We start from the raw sequence: 9158 nt of genomic DNA, 5'->3' as shown, positions 1-9158 counted from the left end.
CCCTAACTCTAGCTGGTGTGCTAGGGTTTATTGTATTTGAAAAACCTAAACCGTGTGTTTTTTTCATGTTTTTTGTGTTTATTTTGTAAAAAGACCTAACTACCCCTAAGGTTTAAAATCCCCCCTAAGAAGTCCCCATTAACAACTAACAAGCTCTTTTCTATATTGCTGTGGTTATAGTATTGTGGAGAAGGAGGTTTTTTTTAGTAGTTTACCAATTTATCCACCAGTTATTTATGTTGGTCTCCACGTGGGTTGTTTCCATTGGCGTGTGTTACCAATTTATCAAGCAAAACCAACATACTATTATGTGTTTCTTGTATAATATTTTTATTTTGATTTATAATAATACTTAATACTAAATTGAAACATATATTTATTAAATTCATTTTTGTAAGTATATAATTTATTTAAAATTTTGCAAAATAAACATTAATCGGTCCGATCAAATCGAACTATAGTTGAATCCGGTTTGGAGTATTTTAATAAAAAAATCGGTTCGGTTTTCAAAACATTGGTTACACTTCGAGTGTCACACATTGTGTTACACTATATAATTTCCCGTTTTAGGTACTTTAGAATTTTAAGAAGGTCCAATACTAACTATGTCTTTGAGAATCCTTAAATATGTTGTGGGTCTTTATTCTTTAGCTATGGACCTAATATATCCAAACCCACAGTAACCGGACCTGCTTCGGGCCCAACATTTTCTGCGACTGACACAAGGAAAAATGTGACATATCTGAACCAAATTAGGGTATCTAACTATCTATACTTGGGTTCTTCCTCTGATCAATTACCTCAAATGACTGGTTAGTCTCACTTCTCTTCAATTCACTTTAGATATGAAGTATATGAACTATAGGATTGCTTTATTTATTTTATTGTTTTTATGTTGTATCAAGTATCAACATTAGCATTTGTGGTCCCTACTAGCTGCTCGACCAGATGGCACGAGCCAATAGGCAGAATTTGCCCTCGTATACGCAAACCATCTCTAGTTAGGTTCTCAAAACCATCTGATTATCAAGGTAAGTGAAAAGTTGATATATTCCATTTATTTTTCTTTTCTCGGTAAATTTCTTTTGAAATATATTAACGACTACCTGCGTCAGATTTTCAGAACTATGTGAAGCCATTACGTCTTTTACCGGCCACGGAACCAAATATCTGCACACATTCTACAGTGGAAGAGATGTGTGTTTCCTTGGAATGGCATTCTCAGTCAGTTTATGTGGTTAGAATTTATACAAGTAGTGCATTTGGCTCGGGTTTGACTGACTCAAGGGCTGCAATATTGATTTGCTTGATAGATGAAAATGGTGACTCGATATTACAGAGAATATCGACTACACTAGTAGGAACTTCACTAGATGGAAGTCTTCCAGAACATTGCTTCCAAAGAGGTTCTGTAGATGAATTCATTTTCAAGGGACCTAAGTTGGGAAGAGTACAAGCATTTTGGGTTGGCCTTGATTCAGGTAGTCTCTTTTGTTACATTAGTATTAGTATCCTTGATATTTGGACCTCATTTGCAGTTGGAGGCTGAGAAAAACGATAGATTATATATTTAACAAATTGTTGTTTTCATCTCTTCTATTTTCAAGTCAGGTCGCTGGAGACTAGGAGGTGTTAGCCTGATAGTCGTGTACGGGTACAAGGACCTCCCTGTTGGTACTGAAGAGAACAGCAGAGTAAACCTAATTAGTGGATTAGAGTATGGCTTTGAAGCTGATGATATCCCTGTTGGAGAGGGAGAGTGTATGTCTATGGTTGAATTGAGACCGAGTCTTATAACTGAAATATCTGGGGCTGACATATTGTCCTCATTGAATAAAGGTCTATCTCAATCAACTACACCGTTTAACCGTGAAGTATCTAATGAAGAGAGCATGGAAGAGTATGCAGATTTGAAGTCTTCCATACTTATCTATGACTCGATGCTCATCTTTGGTGGAACACTGATCGCAGCCATCTCCACTGGCGAAAAATCAGCTCTAGCTTTTCTAACTGGTGGAGCAGGGGGTTTCCTATATCTTTTGCTATTGCAGAATTCGGTTGATGGATTACCTGCTCCAGCGTCAACAACAATGAACAAAGAAGGAAAAAACATCAATCAACTTGTCAAAAGACTGAGGGGTCCAATTTCAAGCTTGGGATTTGCCATTGTACTTGCAGGTGCTGCCCTGAAGTATACTTCAGGAGCTTCACCCATAGCATTGACACCACAAGAGATCTTACTTGGGATGACAGGGTTTTTGGCATGTAAGGTTGCCGTGTTGTTGGCGGCATTCATACCTATGGAACTCAAACTGAAAGAAATGGAGTGATATTTTGACAGACATATTCAAGAATGTGTGCACTAACATATTTTCCAAAATAAATATATTCATACGAAAAAAAATGTGGGAGGGTGGAATGTTGTTAGTATGTAAAGAGAATTTCTAAATAGTAGTTGAAAAGAAGTTTGTATAAAGAAGAGTCAGTGTATATTGTTTATTGATTTGGAGAAAATGTGCACATTTAAATTCAAAATTGAAGAAAACCTGAGGATGTTCTCGTCTGAAGTTCTAATTTTAGATTACTTTGATAGGAGAAACTAAAAAAGGGAGAAGTATATGCCGGGACTGCGTCTGCCGGGAGTCGAACCCGGGTCTATTGCTTGGAAGGCAATTATCCTAACCGTTGGACTACAGACGCTTGACGAAACTATACGTATACTGCATTAATAAGATGGCATCTTGAGCTACGATGCCAACGGGCAACCAAATGAGTCCACCATGAAGATTGTTATTCTTTAGTAAACAATCACCTTACACATAAGGTTTGAAGTGAATAGCTTATGGTTATCAATTTCTTGATATGAATACTTAGCTAAAATAACCAAAAACAATATAAGAATTCATACGCAAAATCTAGGTGGGGATGGGAGGGGAAGAGTATCTAACTGTACAGGATCCCCATACTACGACGTGTAGGGACAACTGTGGGAATTATTGATCGGACGATCATATTATATCGGAAGTTTGCAATGTGTATTATAATATGCTATAGGGATACTATGTACAAATTTCTCGATCTAATACAATATATGTACATGAAATGTTCAACAGGCTTAAAACCTTCCCCAGCATTACAACTGAGAGAAATGCACATTGTTATGTGTAGATAGATTATTGCTCTTTGTGATATTTGCTACTTTGCTAGTACTAGTACCTAACTTACAAAAATGTGTTCAGTTTTTCCCATATCATCAAAGATAGGCACGGGAGCAGGCAAGACCGCAAGACAATAGCCATGTCTACTTATTCTGCAGTGAAATATAGCGTAACCAGATTGCACTCTCCTTCAAATAAAATCAAGGCAGACTTCCAACAAAAATTATGGAAATGCCGCATCGCCCACAGTGACTTGCATTTGAAAGAAATTGTCAGTAGGCATGCTGCAGTGAAAACATTATCAGCGAAAGATTCATGAATAACTCCAAAATTCCAACATACGTTTGTGGAAGAAGCATATGAACGGTGTGGCATATTTGCTATGCTTATCTTGGTCTCTTTCTACTGGTCAATAAATGCATTTAATCCTGCAATCATTGATGTTTTTTGTTGGGGTTGTTAATTTGGTGCTCTAATTTCAGGATCATTGTTATTGCCGGAGGAACAAAAGAAAGCTATATGGGCAATTTACAGTAAGACTCACAACAGTATATACAAACGATTACACGTTTTAACTTAAATGATTTCTTTCAAACTTACACTAGATTGGCAGCTTGGTGTAGGACAACGGACGAGCTAGTCGATGGACCGAATGCAATCAAGAATACTATCGTTTTTTATTTGTGGGAGCTAGAAGAGACTTCAAGATCTCTTCAATGGAAGGCCTTATGATATGCTTGATGCTACACTAACTGGTGTAGTCCACTAATATCAAATCAATATAAAGGTTTCTTATAGTTTATTATAATTTCAGAAACTCATTTAACTGGATAGTTGCTTAAAGATTCAATTGAACTGACTTATGCTAGCTATTTCATTTTTTCCTCCTCAAATGTTCCCTTTTATGGACATGATTATAGGAATGAGGATGGACATAACGACATTTAGGTATAAGAATTTTCAAAACTTTTATGAGTACTGCTACTATTGTGCTGGAACTGTTGGTATGGTCTATGTCCCTGGGTTGACACCTTGAACTGAATCTCTCTATCATCGGTACAAAAGATCCGTGAAGGTGCGTTGTATTTGGGTATTGTTAAACGAGCCCATTATATGAACTCCACCTTATATGAATTCCAAATGAACTCCACTACCAAAAGTGGATTTATAAGATGAATTGAAAGTTGATTTTTGGTGAAGATAGTATTCTTATAATAAAAAATCTTCTTACAAAAAAATCAGCCCAAACTAAAAGGGCCGCGGTATTGGCACCCCCATAAATGGGACTAGCACCCCTTTGACTAATTCAACGGTACTAGCACCCCTCCATTAAATACACAAAAAACACTAACGGCAAGCACCTGCCGCGGGATCACACAATCCACGGCATCGGGTTGCCATGAGATCCCATATCTCACGGAAGATGGCTGTCGTAGGTCTTTTTTTTTTTAATAGCCACCGTAAAAAAAAGTTAGTTACCGCAAGATTATTTTGTTTACTAAAATGGAGTCTTTGCTTGTGTTAATTATCAAAACTCTTCTTCACTAATTTGATCACAAAATTTTCTTATAGCATATGAAAATATGTTCTGCGAGATAGCAAAATTATAGTTCGATTGTATATTTTTTTTATCATGGTTTTGGTGTTGTTCTTGGAGTGTATAAAGAAACTTTAAAGAAGAAAATGAGGTATCAATATATCGTGTGTGTTCAATACACAAAATTTGAAGTGAAAAAAAACAAAAAACACAAAAAAAATATGCCGCGGCAACTGCCTGCCGTGGGATATGCGATCTTGCGGCAATCCGATGCCGTGGATTGTGCGATCTCGCGGCAATTGTTTGCCGTGGGATATGAGATCTCGCGGCAACTGCCTGCCGTAGAACTATGGGCATGTGAGGTGTAAAATGACATATAAGAAATAACCATTATTGTTTTACTTTTTGTCAAAGGGGTGCTAGTCTATTTATCAAGGTGCCAATACCGCGCCCCAAACTAAAATGTTTATCCTTGTCAAAAGTTGTTTTGAATTTTGAAAATTTTGGACCATTAGATAATTTTATAAAATTGTAAAGCAAATTTTGATACGTCTAGACATCTTCAAATGTGCTGATTTTTTCCAAAGATGATTTATATTGTGAGGAGACTATCTCTACAAAAAATCAGCTTCTAATTCATTGTTTTTCATGGTGGAGTTTTTTTGGAGTTCATATAACGAGTAGGATTGTTAAATTGTCAATTTCCCCATAAGTTCAAACTTATGTGAATAGTTAATTCTATTAATATATTAGAGACTCATATATATATGTCAACACTCTCTCTCAGCGGGACACGTTGGAAATACACAGGTAGAAAGACTGGACATCCAAGACCTCTCATACACCAGTGGTTCATCAATTCTGATACTATGTTAAATTGTCAATTTCTTTATAAGCTCGAACATATGTGAATATTCAATTATATTAATATATTAGAGACTCATATATGTCAATGCTATAATACTATGTAAATGATGACAAAGGAGAAAATGCTATGTGTGTTTTTTAGTAATGATAGTTCTCTATACATAGAGTGTGGCCGGGCGTACAAGCTAATCAATCTAGCTAATCAAGCATTTAATCAAGGGATCTAGGTTTCCTATCCTACTCAGAGTATATACATATTTCCTATTTACGCAGATATGTACATGTTTCGTGACTTAGAATTAGAAGATGTTAAATATCTTTAGCATATATATCCATATCTTCACAGGTATGGCCCATTAAAATTACCAACATCCTTAGAGACGTAGGGGAAGAGTAAGTTCCTACCTATTTAAACTTATTTTCAACACTTCTCATTGAAACTTTGGTTTTATGTTTGCTAGTATGCAATTCAAATTCTTGAAAAACAGTCAGATTTTTTTTTAAAAAAAAATTCTTTTGTTTGTTTGTTAAGATTCAGATATATCAATTGCTATGTAGAACAACCTTTTTTGAGAAGTGAATGCCTACTTTTTAGCAGTGCTTTGGCAGGTAGAGTGTATCTTCCACAAGATGAACTAGCAGCATTTGGGTTGTCCGCCAAAGATATTTTTGCAATGAAGGTTTCAGAAAAGTGGAAAGAGTTCATGAAATTTCAGATTGAAAGGGCAAGATTTTATTTCAGCCTAGCTGGAGAAGGAGCTGCTAGTTTTGATTTGGCTTTTCGTTTATCTACATGGACTATGCTAGTTTCGTACCAAACGGTCTTGGGTGAAATCGAAGACAACAATTACGATAACTTGACAAAAAAAAGCATATCGTGGGAAGATCAGGAAGCTTCTTATGCTGCCACTAGCATTCACTAGAGCTTTGTTCAATGTCTCCAGCATATAACTATGAGGTTTTCTAAGCTTCAGTGAAGCCATGGCTTTTGATAAACGACAATAGTGACATACACTGGACTGCGAATAACTGTCATGGCTATTGAAATAACTGTTTATAATTTGAAAGAACAAAAAGTTAGTGGAATTATATGTTGCAAAAATTCACTGAATTAATATAAGTATTGGGAACACTCAAGTTTTTCTGAACTGTATGTATGGCACCAGAAAACTACGTCAAACTGTCAAAGCCAGAAATGAAAATGAACATAAATGGGTCCGAAAACCAAATGGGTCATGTGGATGAGTGGATCCATGAATTCAGAGTAATTGCATGTGAAATACTGTGCAAGGTTAATTACTTAATTGCACTGTCATTGCTTGTTAAAACTTTTACGTACATGAATCTCGATACTCAAAAGTCAAAACACAAGGAGTTCAGGCCCGGTCACTTGAACATTTTTCCCACCATTAGCAAGCAAATAGCTAGCAAGATGTGTTCAGTTTTTCCATTTTCATCAAAGACGACGGGAATAGAAGCAGGCAATAAGAGAATCTCCTCTCATGAATATAGAGTCAAATATAGAATTGTTCAATCATCCTCTCCAAATAAAGCCAAGTATAAGCCTGACTTCCATCAAGAATTAATGAAATGCCGCATTGCCCATAGTGACTTGCATGTCAGGGAAATTATTGATAGTCACTCTCAAGTCCAAAATTTATCCATGAAGGATTCATGGACAATGCCGGAATCCCACCCTACATTCATAGAAGCAGCTTATGAACGTTGCGGCCATATCTGTGCTGGATATGATAAGAGTTATTACCTTGGTCGGTTTCTCGATAACATTCTTGCCGTCGTTGTTGTTGGTCTTGTTAATTTGATGTATTCTAATTTCAGGATCTTTGCTGTTGCCGGAGAAACAAAGAAAGGCAATATGGTCAATTTACGGTAAGGCGACTAGAGACACTGCTACAGACAAAATTATGAACAGTTAGAGTCTCATTCATTCACTTTGGATCGGTGCAGCTTGGTGTAGAACGACAGATCAGCTAATTGATGGACCGAGCGCGATCAATGTTAGTACTGCTGTTTTTGATAGATGGGAAGAGAGACTTCAAGATATCTTCAATGGAAGACCTTATGATATACTTGATGCTGCACTAACCGATACAGTTCACAAATATCCCTTAGATATTAAGGTGCTCAATTAGGACATAAAAAGTCAATGGCTCAATTCAGTTGCTTTATATTCAAATAAACTGTTTATGTTGTTTCAATGTATTCTTTCTTTCTAATGTAGCCTTTTATGCACCTGATTCAAGGAATGAGAATGGACTTAACGAAAAGTAGATATGAAAATTTTGAAGAGCTTTATGAGTATTGCTACTATGTTGCTGGAGCTGTTGGTATGTTGCTTGTCCTTGTATCGGGAATTCAATTTGATTCACCAATATCAATTCAGAAAATCTACGATGCAGCGCTGTATATGGGTCCAGTTTGCCCTTGATAAGGAGTCATACGTGCCATCGCTCTCGGTACAACAGGAGGTGGAAATATAGGCGGAACTTGGGCAACCTGAACTTGAGATTCATTTTGTTGCCTCTCAATCCCAGCAATTCGTCTCATCATCAGAGTTTGATTATCTCTCATTTCACCCATTACCTGTAAGATTCTCTCCATTGTGCTCTCAGGACTTTGATTGGATGAATCTCCTTCATTCCCCTGTCTAGGGGTGACTTCGGATCGGATCGGATTAACCTCTTTCGGAATTTTTCCAATTTTTTTTCGGAACCTAATATGCTAGCCAAATCCGATCCAATTTTTTTTCGGATTCAAAATATATTTCCAATTTCGGAACTTTCGGAAATTTCAAAATAACTCAGAAATTTCGGAATACTTGGTAAATTTTCAAAGATCTCTTTACTTTCAATTATTTTTGGAATATAATACGCCAATGTTTATTGTAGGGAGAGAAAACCATGTCCACAATACCAATGTACCAACAACAATACGCACTTGTTTACTGAGAAAACCCATTTTCATTCAAACAAGTGATCCAAGAAAAAACGAGAAAAAACAATAGCAAGCATTGCATTCTGTTGAGGTCTGGATATTTGTAATGTTTCAATCTTTTTTCGTGTGTGGAAATTGAAGCGTGAAGTGTCTGCATAAATAATGGATTATGGTCTTGGACTCTAAGTAGCTTTACATAATATTCTATCTATTGGAATTTGGCTTTTGGATTGGTCTGGAAGTCATTGTATGACTCAATGACATTTTTTTTCATATTATTGTTGTTATGGCGGGACGGTGTAATGTGATGAAAGTGGTCCAATTCAAAGTGGGGAAGTAGCAGCTAGGTTATGTTTTTGTTTTGTTTTGGAAGTAAAAACTAGAAAATGAATGAACGGTCGAGATCTAATCAAGTGGATAGTGAGATAAGTATATATTTTCGGAATAAATTGGCAATAATATCGGAAATTTCAGAATTTTCGGATCGGATCGGATTTTAGAATTATATCCAAATCCGATCCAATTTTTTTTCGGAATTTTCAGAAATCGGAAAATCGGCCCATGAAAACTACACCCAGAGCCAGACCAATTTCGGGTCGGATTTCAGAAAATCAGAAATTTGGCAAAAAGAGACACCCCTA

At 36.4% G+C, this 9158-nt stretch overlaps 1 protein-coding gene, 1 non-coding gene and 1 pseudogene across 5 annotated transcripts; 2 read left to right on the top strand and 1 right to left on the bottom strand.

Annotated features, from left to right (window-relative positions):
• Positions 1–662: 662 nt before the first annotated feature.
• Positions 663–2567, top strand: LOC147485618 (uncharacterized). Of its 4 annotated transcripts, none has more exons than XM_086573453.1 (4): positions 663–812; positions 906–1031; positions 1116–1481; positions 1612–2567. In XM_086573453.1, the coding sequence occupies exons 1-4, from the start codon at positions 806–808 to the stop codon at positions 2328–2330; spliced, it is 1218 nt and encodes a 405-aa protein (XP_086429579.1). In that variant the 5' UTR covers positions 663–805; the 3' UTR covers positions 2331–2567. The 4 variants fall into 4 exon arrangements, with proteins under 4 accessions (XP_086429579.1, XP_086429578.1, XP_086429576.1 ...); XM_086573452.1 differs by having other exon boundaries at positions 697–812; positions 937–1031; XM_086573450.1 differs by having other exon boundaries at positions 733–812; positions 918–1031.
• A 61-nt stretch (positions 2568–2628) lies between these two features.
• On the bottom strand, positions 2629–2700 carry TRNAG-UCC (transfer RNA glycine (anticodon UCC)). The gene has a single exon. It is a non-coding gene; the product is annotated as a tRNA-Gly (tRNA).
• A 795-nt stretch (positions 2701–3495) lies between these two features.
• LOC147485616 (phytoene synthase 1, chloroplastic-like) lies at positions 3496–6668 on the top strand (annotated as a pseudogene).
• Positions 6669–9158: the final 2490 nt, after the last annotated feature.

Source organism: Coptis chinensis, chromosome 7 (genome assembly GCF_015680905.1).
Source record: "Coptis chinensis isolate HL-2020 chromosome 7, ASM1568090v1, whole genome shotgun sequence".
In the NCBI taxonomy this organism is placed as follows: Eukaryota; Viridiplantae; Streptophyta; class Magnoliopsida; order Ranunculales; family Ranunculaceae; genus Coptis; species Coptis chinensis.
Note: the sequence above shows the minus strand (reverse complement) of the source record. Positions and strands in the feature narration are given on the sequence as shown.